Source organism: Malus domestica, chromosome 09, assembly GCF_042453785.1.
Source record: "Malus domestica chromosome 09, GDT2T_hap1".
In the NCBI taxonomy this organism is placed as follows: Eukaryota; Viridiplantae; Streptophyta; class Magnoliopsida; order Rosales; family Rosaceae; genus Malus; species Malus domestica.
Genome location: NC_091669.1, coordinates 25191830 through 25206356, shown reverse-complemented (window position 1 = coordinate 25206356; position 14527 = coordinate 25191830). Strand labels below are relative to the sequence as shown.

Here is a 14527-nt window from a genome sequence, read left to right as displayed (position 1 = left end):
TCATCAATGATTCACATCATTAACATAAAACTCACCTGATACTCACCTGTGCGTCCACAACACCAATTCACACATATATATGCATCAATATCAATTCATATAATTCATAGTATGCATGCATGGCGTTTGAAAACATACTTTCATATAAATTCAATTTCTGGGAAAATCAATAGTATATAGGTATATACTGAAAATAAAACTACCCACTCACTGGTAAGTGATCACTCATATATTTCATACATTTATACCATCCATTTCTAAAGTATTTGTAATGTTTTTGTGTGAAAATTATGGCATTTTACCTTATCTTGTGTTAATGTACAGTTAATTTTGTGTTAGCATTGTTTTCACAGAAATAATGGAATGATAGAGGAATAAAAGAAACAAAAGAAAAAGAAAAAAAAATATAAAGAAAGCAAGAAGTGGAGGACTAACGGAAAGCAGAGAAAAAAAAGAAACAGAAAATAAATGAAATGGGAGACACGGACTGGTGGGATAAAAGCAACAGAAAATAGAAGAATAGGCAAAAAGAGAGGGCATGGCAGGCAAGGAAATGTGGAGGAATGGCAAAAGAAATAAAAATAATAATAAAGAAATAAGGGAGTGGAAGGCAGCAAGCACAAGGGGGGAGACGGAAGGCAGGAAATATAAGGGAGTGGGGCAGCTTTAATCAGAAAAGGACACGGACCGAGGAGAGAGGAGAGAATAAGAGAAGGCAGGGCAGAGGTCAGAGGACAGCTGCCTGGCAGCTAATGAGCAAAGCAGCAAGCTGCACAGAAAACGGGCAGGAAATAAAAAGAGTGGAGGATTGGGGGGGATGTCAGAGGGAGAAGAAGGTCAGACGGAGAGATAGGAAAGAAACTGACACGGACGGGCAGGGAGCGTGAGAATAGGCGCTGCCTTTGGCAGCGAGAAAGGTCAGCGAAAATAAAAAGAAGCAGAAGGCTGCCTTTGGGCAGCGTGGGAAAGCGGGAAGGATAGAAGCGGAAAGAGGAGAGACGGGCAGCGGGAGACTGACGCGGAAAGGAAAGCAGAACAGCTGCTTGGCAGCGTACGTGGGGAGAGAGGAAACGCAAAAAAGAGGGAAGTCAGGGAGGACGCCAGTGAAGAAAGCAGCAAGCTGTTCTCTCTCTCGGTTAAATCTTTCCAAACTTATATTTTATTTCTGTTTTAATAATGTGTAACTAAATTTATTTTGGCTAGAGGTTAATTCAAAGCCATGAATATATTTGTAATATGAATTGATTACCTTCAGTTGTGATTTCTGAGTTGTGATTTAATTTGCTTAACTGCTTGATTGATAACTTATTTTTGTATGTCGATTAAGAATGCATACTTAATTTACATGCATGAATTTGATGCTAGAATATAAGTGAATTTCACCTAATCGTTATGAACTTATATTCACAAGTAGTGAAGGTTGCTAGTCATAATCACGTTAAGTAAATTCTTGGCATAAGTTTCATGCAAATCATAGTAACGAGTGCCTCGTCAATGCTTATGTTTTTCATAGAACTTAATGATTCTTGCTTGTATCTCTATTATGCAATTCATGTCGGGAACGTGTAGGGAATGTTTTGGGTTGTTGTATGCAATCATCCAACCCAATAACTTAAGGAAAACTTGAAGATTAAAAAAGTGCTGTTCACGGTTAATCTGAAGTATTGTGATTTACAATTTATTGAAAGAACAACTGAAAATCAATTTAGGTTGCATATGTGTCATGTGTGGAGAAGAACCCTCTAGCTAGTCCGTCACCTATCCTTTCACCTTAATTTCATGTTTTTGTCAATTCTGTAATTTATTTAAGTTTAATTTACTTCTCGTCAAAACCAAACCCTCCCCATTATTAAATTATATTATTTAGTTAGTTTTCATTGTTTTTAGTCTTTTAATTCAATTTCCGTCCATTTCAATTCCTAGTGTCTAATTTGATTGTTTTCATTATTTTGAGTCTTTCTAAGTGTGTTTCGAGGTATTAGAGTTTTTAGCCTAGTTTTGTGTCCTTGAGTCTTGTTTAATATTTTTAAATTAATTTAGAATAGATTAGCAATCCCTTCTAATCCCCGGCCTAGAACGATACCCTACTTACATCTATACTACAATTGTCAAAAAGAGGGTTTAATTTGTGTGCTTATATTATTCGCATCAGTAAGTCGATGGGTCGTAGCCTCCGTGATGTCCCTGGATGCGCTCGTCCTCGGGATAGGTGTCACCTATATGCGAAACAACTATAAAATGTTAATTAATGCACATAACCGACAATTCGAAATAACTTCTCATACGGTGCTCAATTTTAGAAAAACATTCTGAGGCCGCACGTGCCCCCACGCGCCGGGAAGGGCACGGAACCACGCGCCGGGAGGGGCACGGACCCATGCGCCCCCACGCGCGTCTTCTTCTTCCTCTAGTCGTCGGTTTCTGGAGAATTTTTAAACCACTATATCTTCCTCATTTCTTCACTATTTTCAACGTTCTTTATATCAAAATGAAGATCTTGACGAGATGAACACATCCATACCTGCCTCGACCCCCAACTCGCCGGGGATTCACCGAAAAAAGCTTCTAAAGTTCCGGCCAAAATTGAAAAGTTCCGTTCTCCGTCCTTCGACGTCCAAATCCTACCAACGATGTACCCCGAAGCTCGTTAGGACTTCCTTAAGCTCACTGTGAGCTTGAAATTCCCTGAAACACGATATTTTACATGTGCATGAACAGTTATTTCAATATGGGTCACGGGTTCGACGAGATTTCTAAGATTTCACATCCTAAAAATAACACCATTCAATTCAGGAGGTTAAAAGGATGAAGAATCTCACCTTATTAGCGTCGATTCGTGGTGATTCGAGGGTATGGCCCTTGTCCGTACAATTCGAGAGGGAGAGAAAGAGAAAGCTGTGAGGGAGGAGAGAGAGGGACGGGGGAGGGAGAGAGAAGGATTGACTGTGTGTGTGGTCCATCATAACCCATCACCATCCATTTCTTTTGGTTTTTTTTCCCTAACTCCCTAACCACACAAAACATACAACCCAATTTAATCTAACGTAAATATTTTTCCTAAAGTTTAGGAATGAATTTAGTCCAATAATATGCCACACACACATACCTTAATACCTGTCAAGGGTAATTTCGTCATTTCACGTCTCCGATATATAAAATCCCAGAACGGGCTGTGACAATCTCCCCTCCTTATAGAATTTCATCCCCGAAATTCATACGACCAAACAATCCGCTTAATACCCATAGAATAACCTTGGATACATCGCTCTCATTCGATCTTCTGTTTCCCAAGTAACTTCTTCTATTGAATGGTTCCTCCACAATACTGTCACCAAGCTCACTGTCTTATTCCTTAGAACTTTGTCTTTCCAATCCAAGATAGTCACTGGTTCCTCATCATACGTCAAATCTGGATTAATCTCTAAAGGTTGATGAGGAATCACGTGTGAAGGATCTGAGACATAATGTCGAAGCATCGAGACATGAAACACATTATGTACCTTAAATAACTCTGGAGGCAACTCCAACGTGTAAGCAACTTCACCGACCCTCTCAGTGATCTCATAAGGTCATATGTACCTAGGACTTAATTTTCCTTTCTTTCCAAATCTCACTACACCTCTCCAAGGTGACAATTTCAAGAATACCAAATTACCCACATCATAAATTCGATCAGTAGCATGTTTATCTGCTAAACTCTTTTGTCGATCCTGGGCCGCTTTCAAGTTAGACTTAATCACCTGAATATTTTGAGTAGTCTCATCCATAATCTCTGGACCTTCTAACACTCTTTCGCCAACCTCTGACCAACACAATGGCGTACGACAAGCTCTACCATAAAGTGCCTCAAATGGTGACATACTAATGCTCGAATGAAAACTATTATTGTAGGCAAATTCCATTAGGTCTAAGCGGTCATGCCAAGAATCACCAAACTGTAACACTGAAGATCTCAACATATCCTCCAACATCTGAATAGTCCTTTCTGATTATCCATCGGTTTGAGAATGATAAGTAGTGCTGTAAAGCAATTTCATACCAAGAGCTTCCTGAAAAGCTACCCAAAACTTAGAAGTAAATCTTAGATCTCGATCAGAAATAATATTCACTGGAACTCCATGATACTTCACAATCTTCGTGATGAACAATGTAGCCAATTTATTCAGAGGATACTTTTCCCTCACTGGAATGAAGTGTGCTGACTTGGTAAGCCAACCTACAATCACCCAAACACCATCAAATCCATTTCGTGTACGAGGGAGCGTATACACGAAATCCATAGTTATATTTTCCTATTTCCATTGAGGAACAGGAAGTGGTTGCATTCGCTCAAAAGGCTTATTTCTTTCCGCTTTGACTTGCTGACAAACAATACACCTACTTACATATTCTACAATTTCCCTTTTCATACCCGGCCAATAATGAAAAGGTCGAATAGTATGATACATTTTAGTTCCTCCTGGGTGCATCACATAAGCTGAACAATGTGCTTCGCCCAAAATTTCTTTCTTTAATTCCTCATTATTCGGCACATACATTATGTTCTCCTGCATAATCATACCATCTGATTCTCAAATCCTGAGGTCTTTCTTTTTCCCTTCATTTCTCAATTGAATCATTTCTTGAATTTCTTCATCAACCATCTGAGCTTCGAGAACACGATCAACCAAAACTGGCCTGACTTGGAAACTAGCAAGAAAAGCTTCTCTTCGATCTTCTAACTCCAACTTTACTCCAGTAGCTCTCAATTCTGCAAGAAGAGGAACATGGCAAGCATACAAAACATTGAAGCGACCTTGAGGTTTCCTACTCAGTGCATCAGCTACCACATTAGCACGACCCGGATGATACTCAATAGTACAGTCATAATCACTTAGCAATTCCATCCACCTTCGCTGGTGAAGATTAAAATCATGCTGAGTAAATAGATACTGAAGACTCTTATGATCTGTGAAGATCTTACACTTCTCACCATAGAGATAATGCCTCCAAATCTTCAAAGTAAAGACAATGGTTGCCAATTCAAGATCGTGAGTAGGATAGTTCCTTTCATGAATCTTCAACTGTTGAGAAGCATAGGCGATCACTCTATTATGCTGCATCAAAACACATCCCAAACCATTCAAAGAGGCATCACTGTAAATTTCAAAGTTACCGCTATCATCAGGAAATACCAATACTGGAGCATGAGTGAGGCAATATTTCAATTGCTGGAAACTTTGCTCACAATTCTCATCCCACTCGAACTTAACATCCTTCCTGGTTAACTTCGTTAATGGCAAAGCAATCATAGAAAAATCTTGAACAAACCGTCGATAATAACCTGCTAGACCAAGAAAACTTCGTACCTCAGTGACGGTTCGTGGTTGTTCCCAATTTTCCACTGCTGCTATCTTTTGAGGATCTACTTGAATTCCTTGTGCCGATACTACATGCCCCAAAAATGCCACTTCATTCAACCAAAACTGACATTTACTGAACTTGGCATACAACCGATGCTCCCTCAATTTCTTTAATACCAAGTTAAGATGTCGAATATGATCTGCTTTAGACTTAGAGTATACCAGAATATCATCAATAAAAACAATAACAAATTTATCAAGATATTGCTGGAATACCTCATTCATTAACCTCATGAAAGCTGCAGGTGCATTTGTCAATCCAACTGGCATCACCAGAAATTCATAATGTCCGTAACGGGTCCTGAAAGCCGTCTTAGGTACATCTTCGTCTTTAATCTTCAACTGATAATAACCAGATCTCAAATCAATCTTAGAGAACATACACGCACCTTTCAGCTGATCAAACAAATCATTGATGCGAGGCAATGGATAACGGTTTTTAATCGTTACCCGATTCAATTGCCTATAATCAATACATAATCTCAGAGTTCCATCTTTCTTTCTTACAAATAATACGGGAACTCCCCAAGGTGAAGTACTAGGTTGAATGAAACCTTTATCAATTAATTCTTGTAACTGAATTTTCAACTCTCTTAGTTCAGCTGGAGCCATTATGTATGAAGTTAAAGATATAGGATCTGTACCTGGAAGCAAATCAATAGAAAATTCCACATCTCTGTCTGGCGGCAATCCCGGCAAATCATCTGGAAATACATCAAGATAGTGCCTGACTACCCCAACTTGCTCTACACTGTTAGGGACAACATCAATTAACACCACATGTGCTAAGTATCCTTGACAACCCTTCGATAATAACTTCCTTGCTCTCATGGCAGAAATAAATCCATGTCTCACCCCGCTTCTTTCACCCACAAAAGTAACCTCTGGTAATCCAGGACGATAAAAGGTAACAGATTTCCCGTAACAATCTATATGGGCACGATTATAATGCAACCAATCTGCCCCTAGAATCACATCAAAATCCACAATATCTAACGGGATAAGATTGGCTGGCATAACTACACCTTCTACCATCACTGGACACCCAGGATAAACACTATCAACATAACATTTGTCCCCTCTAGGCATGGCAAACTCTAAATCAAATCCTAGAGGTGAAGGGTGAAGTTGAGTCATTTGAGCAAACGTATGAGAAATCACATAGTGTGTAACACCACAATCAATCAAGACTCTAGCAAAATGACCGAGAATATTTAACGTACCCATGATCAAATCTGGATGGGTCTGAGCATCTTGCAGTGATATGTGATTAACACGTCCCTGAGCTTGCTGTCATCCACCACGACCTTTGTTGCCTTGGTTACCTCGCCCTTGAGAAGTACGTCCCTGACCTAACTAAGTAGATTGCCTAGATGATCCCACACCACTAACAGCAACTTCTCCCTGTCGGGGTTGACCTCCCTGATACCACTGAGATCCACTAGCTGGCATGGAAGAATAAGAAGTATAACCTCCAGGGTCTTGGGAATACCAGTCTGAGAATAAGGATCCTGGGGATACTGATATTGTCTGGAAGCATAGGGAGCAGCATCACCCTGATAGTGGTAAGCACCACCACGACCCGTCTGACCATAACTGCCTGATCCAAAGTTCTACTGAATTGGCGCTGGAGGTGGCATAGCAGGCTGCTGAGGTTTCTGTTGACTCTGGGGACACTGAGCAGCCCTATGCCCATCTGTCCACAAGTGTAGCAAGCACCACCACTACCACTTCTCCTACACTCTCCATGATGTCTGAAGTTACAACGACGGCACAACGGAGCACCGGAACCACCAGCACCACCAAAATCTCTCTGCCTCTGAAATCTGGGCCCGCCAGCAAATCTTCCACCTCTCCTCGGGCCTGTGACACTAAATCCTCCATTGGAAGAACTCGAACTCGCTCCACTTTTCTTGAAATTCTGCGACTTACGGGGTCCCTGAGTGGAGATCCCCTTGCCCTTATCATCTTTCTTCTTACTATCATTCTTGTCCTTATCATCTTCATTGTCACTAGGAAGGTTGTTGGAATCCTCCATCTGAACCAAAATCTCGAAAAACTCATGATAATCATTGCAAGGAAGCGCACTAGCAAAAGTCCGCCATTTCCTCTTAGTTCCCAGCTTAAAACGGCAAAGCATCTCTACCTGATTACCAGCTGTATCAGGGTCATAACGAGACAAGTCTGTAAACTTCCTTTAGTACTCATGCGCCGACATATTCTTTTGCTTCAATCGAGTGAACTCCTGCTTCTTGAGATCAATGTACTCCGGAGGGACAAATCTTTTCTTAAAATTTTCCTTCAATACTTCCCAATCAGCTGCCATTTCAGGGGACATAAATTGAGTTTGATTTCTCCATCAAGCTGTAGGCTCTCGTCCCAAAAACCAACTAGTGGTCTCAACCCATCTATTAGCAGGAAAATTCCCTTGACTCTGCATCACCTGAAAATTCATCTCAATATGGTCTAGCCATTTTTCTGCCCCTTCATGACCTTCATTACCCATGAAACGCTCCAATTTCAGATTATACATAGTCTCCAGGGGTGTCATCTGCGGAGGAGGAGGAGGGCGGATTGCATTCTGAAAGGCCTGGGCCATCGCTTCCCCTAATTGAGTTATATCAGGGAAATTAGGTTCAGAAGCACGGCGTGACTCCCTACGAGGCGGCATAATTCTGACAGAAAACATTAAAAGATCATTAGAGCAATAACAATTATACAGGACTGCAACCTAGGCTCTGATACCAAACTGACACACCCCGATCCTAGAATCAAGGCGTGCTAGCCGTCACGTGAGTATGACGTAACCAAAAGTGCGATGCGGAAGCAAAAGATATGAGAAATACAAAGGCATAAAAAACCAACTACTAGCAGTAATATCCAACTAGCATGCTAGAGTGAGGTTAAGTGTGCAGTACACAATTTCAGAACATAAAAGAAACAAGGTGCAGTCAAGTAGGACTATAATTAAATTACAACACCCGCAGGTGAGTCCTACATGCAGGAAGTCTGTTAGAACTGATAGACGCATATTTATGCGACTTAGTTAACTAGTTTTCTTGCATTTACGTTATTAGTTCTTAGTTATTTTAGTACTTTAAGCCATTTTCGTGTGTTTGTAGGTCCAAAGAGCTAAGGTAGCAAGAAAGTGCATTTTGGTGCATTTTGGAGCAGTTTTGAGCTTGGAATGGATTACATATGATATGAGCAAGATGGATGGACGAATTTGAAGACAAAAGAGGCTAAGAACATGCTAAAAATCTGGTGAAACAAATACAAGTTGCAAGAAGGGATAAATTTCTAGAAGGATTGGCCAAAACTTCACTCAAAACACATCAATGCCGTGGCTTTTACTTCCACCTCCACCAGAAATTTGAGTAATGATGCAATGCTTAACTCACCATGACATGTGAGTGGATGATGCAATGCTTAACTCACCATGACATGTGAGTGGATGACTCAATACCTAACCCACCAACAATTCCCACTCTTTGCCATGCTCACCTACTCAATTCCACCAACATTTTGTGTTAAACAAGTCCATCCTCTTCCTATAAATACCATGGCATCAACCTCATTCAAATCATCCAGAAATTAACCATTGTCCAAGCCTTTCCTTGCCTCTCCTACATATCTAAACCCCTTCCCATCCATTCCTACAAATAACCAACCCTTCAACATCATTCCAACCTTGTTGTTGCGGCAAAGAGAAGGAGAAAAGTCCTTAGACGCACTTGCTATCCAACATGGATCGTTGGAACGTTTAGGTGCTTTCTTTCCTTTGTTTTTCAATGTTTAAATTTGTTTATCTTTGTTTTGTAATAATGAGGAACTAAACCCCCCTTGGCTAGGGGGGGATTCGAAACCATGTTAATGCTTGCAATATGATTTGATTACTTTTAATTGCGTTTCATAAGTTATGAATTCGATTTACTTATCTATTTGATTGATAACATGTTTATGTATGTTGATTAGGGATGCATACTTAGTTTGCATGCATAAATATGATGCTAGAGTATAAGGGAATTTCACCTAATCGTTATGAACTTATATTCATGAGTAGTAAAAGTCGCTAGTCACGATTGTGTTAAGTAAATCCTTGGCATAAGTTTCATGCAAATCATAGTAACGAGTGCCTCGTCAATGCTTATGTTTTTCATAGAACTTAATGATTCTTGCTTGTATCTCTATTATGCAATTCATGTAGGGAACTTGTAGGGAATGTTTTGGGTTGTCGTATGCAATCATCCAACCCAATAACTTGTGGAAAAACTGAGGGTTAATTAGTGCAATTCACGGTTAATTTGGGGCGTTGAGAATTAATAAGTTATTGAAATGCAATTGGAAATCATTTTGTATGCAAGCAAGACATGTGTGGAGAAGAACCCCTTAGCTAGCCTTCCATTATCCATTCAACCCAAATTTGTTTAAAATCTATTTAAGTTTTTAGTTTATTCGTTTTTACTTTCAAATTCACCAAACTCAAATCCCCCTTTTACTTTCTTGTTTTAAAATCTTTTGTTTACATTTTTAACTTTGTTTCTTTTTGTTTTTGAGTCAGTTTAGAGGTTTTAGCAAGCCCTCCTAATCCCCGGTTTAGAACGATCCCTACTTACATACTTTTCTACAATTGTCAAAAAGAGGGTTTAATTTGTGTGCTTATATATTTCGCATCAAATTTTTGGCGCCGCTGCCGGGGATTAGCAACTTTGCTAATCCCTTTATTGTTTCTTTTTATTTCTTTTTTTTGTGTGTTTTAATTTTAGTTTTAATTTTATTTGATTTTGTTTATTTCAGGTACTAGTTTATGACTCGTAGTTCTCAACCAGTTCGTGCACATATATCGGAGTTTGACAACAATTTTGAACGAACTTTGAGAAGGAAAAGGAAAGTACCAGAACCTAGTCCACCTAGTTCTAGTTCTGAATCCGAATTTGAAGAAAAGGAGGAGACAGAAAAAGACATGGAAGTGGACAATCGAACAATCAAAGAACTTTCAGCCTCGGGATTGGACAATGCTGCGCCTCTATGCATCCAATACCCTGCAGCAGCCCAAGGAAAGACAGAAGAATTTGAATTGAAGTCAAGCTTGTTACACCACATTCCGAAGTACCATGGGTTGTCCATGGAAGATCCTAACAAACACTTGAAAGAATTTGAGGTGGTGTGTTCGAGCATGACCCCCGTCAATGTCGATGGGAGTATTTTGAAGATGAAAGCCTTCCCTTTTTCTCTCTTGGAAAAGGCGAAGGATTGGTTGTACGAATTGGCGCCCGGAACCGTCACATCATGGGAAAGCATGAAACGGGCCTTCTTGGAGAAGTTTTTCCCAACTTCTCGAGTCATCCTCCTACGGAAAAGGATAAGTGGAATTCAACAAGAGGAAGGTGAATCTTTTCCTACTTATTATGAACGTTTTAAATCTCTTGTTGCTTCTTGTCCACAGCATCAGATGAAGGAGGAACTTCTTTTGCAATACTTCTACGAGGGGCTACTACCTATCGAACGTCAAATGCTAGATGCCTCGGCAGGAGGAGCCTTGGTGGACAAGACCCCCACGGCAGCAAAGACTTTAATTTCCAACCGTGCGTTGAATGCTCAACAATACGAAGGCGTTGGACAAAGGAGTAACCCACGGCCACATCAAGTCAATGAGGTAAGTGCCATAACCGAACTTCAAAATCAAATGGCTAACCTTACTACTTTGCTTTCTCAAGTGGTGGAAGGTCCAAAAGTGAAAAACGTGGCAGCTTGTGGCGTGTGTTCCATGCAAGGCCACCTCACGGACAAGTGCCCACAGTTGATAGAAAATGGAGGGTGGGAGACCCTCAATGCCGTGGGATTTGGCAACCAATACCAACCAAGGAATGACCCATTTTCCAATACTTACAATCCTGGTTGGCGTGATCATCCAAATTTCAAATGGCGAGAACCCCAACAAGGCCAACAACAAAGCGGATCTAGGCAACAACCCCCGGGTTTCTATCAAAAGCCGTTTGCACCAACTCAACCCCAAGCACAACCTGCCCAAAAGTCAGGTACTTCTAGTGATAATGATCAGATTTTGAATTTACTAACTTCTATGGCGCAGAGCATGCAAACTAGGGACAAGAAGGTGGATGAGTTGGAGAAGCAAGTGGGAAAAATTGCCGAGTTTATGGGGCAGTTTCGTGAGCAAGGCAAGTTGCCTAGCTCAACCGTAGTGAATCCAAAGGGTGGATTTGAAACCGCCAAGGCCATCACATTGAGAAGTGGTAGGCAAGTTGGGGCTGATCCAAACTCATCAAAATCAAGTCAAATAGAGGATGAAAAGCTGCTGCAAGAAGAAAAACATGGAGCCCAACCCACGGCAAGGGTAGAACCACCCTTGCCACAACCACAACATGCCCCTAAACCATCTCAACCCGTCAAGGTAAGTCCAAATTTGATGTCTTCTAGTTCCTTTCCACTAAATGTGCCCTTTCCTGGTAGGTTTTTGCAATCCAAGAAAGAAGAGGAGGAAAAAGATGTTCTAGAGACATTTAGGAAAGTTCAAGTCAATATACCCCTCTTGGATGCAATCAAGCAAATCCCGAAATACGCCAAGTGTTTAAAGAAGCTTTGTACAACAAGGAAACGTTTTCGGGAGAAAGAAGTGGTACAGGTTAGTGAGAATGTGTCTGCCATAATACAACGTAAACTACCTCCTAAATGCAAAGATCCGGGTAGTTTCACCATTCCTTGTGTCATTGGTAATACTAGGTTCAAATCTGCCATGTTAGACTTAGGTGCATCTATAAATGTTATGCCATATTCCGTTTATGCATCTATGAATCTAGGAGTGTTGAAAAATGATGGTGTAATCATACAATTGGCCGATAGATCTAATGCCTATCCAAAGGGAGTTGTGGAAGATGTTTTGGTGCAGGTTAACCATTTGATCTTTCCGGCGGATTTCTATGTTCTTGAAATGGATGAATCGGATCATGCTCCTTCATTGCCCATTCTCCTTGGATGGCCTTTCATGAAAACGGCTCAAACCAAGATTGATGTAACCAAAGGAGAAGTAACTATGGCATTTGGTGGTGATATGATTTGTTTTAAAATTTCTGAATCCATTGAGACTCCTAACGTTGTTCGTTCTTGTTGTGTTATTGATACAATAGAAAAGATAGGGACGGACCATTCAGCCCCTAAGGTTGCTTCAAGAACCATGCAAGATGAGGGAATTGGAGTGGAGCATAAGGACCACACGGCCACTGCCCTCAAAATGTCCAATTTGGCCGAAAGCACCATGGGGAAGAATGTTCACATTGCTGCCACTTCATCACATCACATAGGTAAGCCACCTAATCCAAATCCAATGCCCATTAAAGTTGATAGGTGGTTTCCTTCTTTGGTGCAGGTACCCAAGCATATCCCGGATAGTGGGAGAATTCACATGGATTGTAGGATGCTCAATGGCCCAATCAAGGAGAATTACTATCCGCTTCCATTCATAGAGTTAGAGGATGAAAACCCACTCCATGTTGGGGGAACTCATGGGGCATGATTGTGAGTTTCGTCCGGCTGTACGACGTTAAAGCAAGCGCTACTTGGGAGGCAACCCATGCAATTCAACAAAGGAAGCTCGAGGAATCACTCAAATTCCAGATTTGCACTCCTAAACCCTTCTCTTTGTTGAATCTTTCTAATCTGCCTATTTAGTTGTTGTAGTTGCTGTTTGTGTGTTTCTTTTTGTTTAGTGTGATTTTATGCTTGAAACATTGAGGACAATGTTTGATTTAAGTGTGGGGGGGGTAACTAAGTGTTTTTGATGCAAATTCGTGGGATTTTATCACCCTTAACTTAAAGACTTGTTCCTTGCTGTTTTTAAGTGTTTTTAAGTTGTTTTGATGTGTTTTAGTGTGTTTTGAAGTAAAAATCCGAAAATCACATAAAAATTTGAAAAATTTGTTTTAAAAACCCAAAAAGGGTTGTTTTTGTGTGTTTGTTTGCGTCTTAGGGTACCTTCCAACACAATAATGAGGATTCGGTTTGTAATTGCATAACTGTTGAAGTAAGTTACAAACATGGATGAAAGTTTGACATGCTCTTTGGTTTATGCTTAGTTGTAATTATAGTTCATGAATTCACATGTAGTCAAAAGAAAAATTAGTTTTTGTAACATGCTTGAAGGAAGAAACTCAAACTAACGCTACAACCCTGAGAGACTTGAGCTTTTAACGTTCTTTGGAGAGTTAATAATCTGTGCATTTGTTGTCTTCTAAAGTCGTTGCATGATCTCATTATTCTTTGATTGGTCACTACTTAGAAGGCGTTTTATCATGTAGTTCCAAATGCTAGAACTCATGCCCATTTCATTCAAAGCATGCTATTGATTTGCATAACACATATTCAAGATGAAGTTGTGTAGTGACCACCGCCAAAGCCAAATTGTCGTGTATCCTATTTCATTATGTGTTTAAATTTAACCCCATTGAACCTTGTTTAGCCTTTTCTTTGTTAACCCACATCATCCTCACCTAGCCTAGATTAGGACTATCCATACCCTCGTTCTTAAAGTATAGTAAGCATGATTCAAATTGAATTCCTTTTGATTAATGTGGGCAGAAAATAAGTGTGGGGGAAGTGTTTATCATGTGAGTTTGTGTGCCATAGGCACGAGTAAAAAAAAAAAAAAAAAAAAAAAAAAAAAAAAAAAAGAGTTCCAAAATATTGTTTGTTGAAGAAAGGGTCCAAAACAATGAATTCGACCCTAAGAAGTTGTTTAAATCTTCCCTTTGTGTTTTAAAGTTAATTTCTGCAATCTAAGTGAATTCTAAGTCTCAAATTTACTACTTTGCTTACTAATGCTTGAAGAACGTTTGTTTTCCCTATCCTTTCTTTGTTAACCATTCCCCAAGCCCCGTTACAACCCTTAACTTCTATCTTGAGTGTTATGTATTTCAATATGTGGAGTTTCGGATTGGTTTGAGCATATGGTGTCCCTGGTTCTCGCATCTAAGTAGTAGCGTTCCATTCATGAGATCATATCTATAAATGCTTAATCATTCCAGAAAATTGCTTCTTTTATAACATGTGTGAGTGTTCGTTTCCATGTTTACATCAATCTTCTCACATATACTTAGTATAGGGAGAGTAGT

General features: G+C 40.0%; 1 protein-coding gene across 1 annotated transcript; it reads right to left on the bottom strand.

Annotated features, from left to right (window-relative positions):
* Positions 1-4571: 4571 nt before the first annotated feature.
* Positions 4572-8001, bottom strand: LOC139187862 (uncharacterized). The gene is made up of 5 exons (XM_070804471.1): positions 7794-8001; positions 6895-7559; positions 6772-6847; positions 5853-6367; positions 4572-5744 (listed from the first exon to the last, which is right to left on the bottom strand). Exons 1-5 carry the CDS (start codon positions 7999-8001, stop codon positions 4572-4574), a joined length of 2637 nt encoding a protein of 878 aa, XP_070660572.1.
* Positions 8002-14527: the final 6526 nt, after the last annotated feature.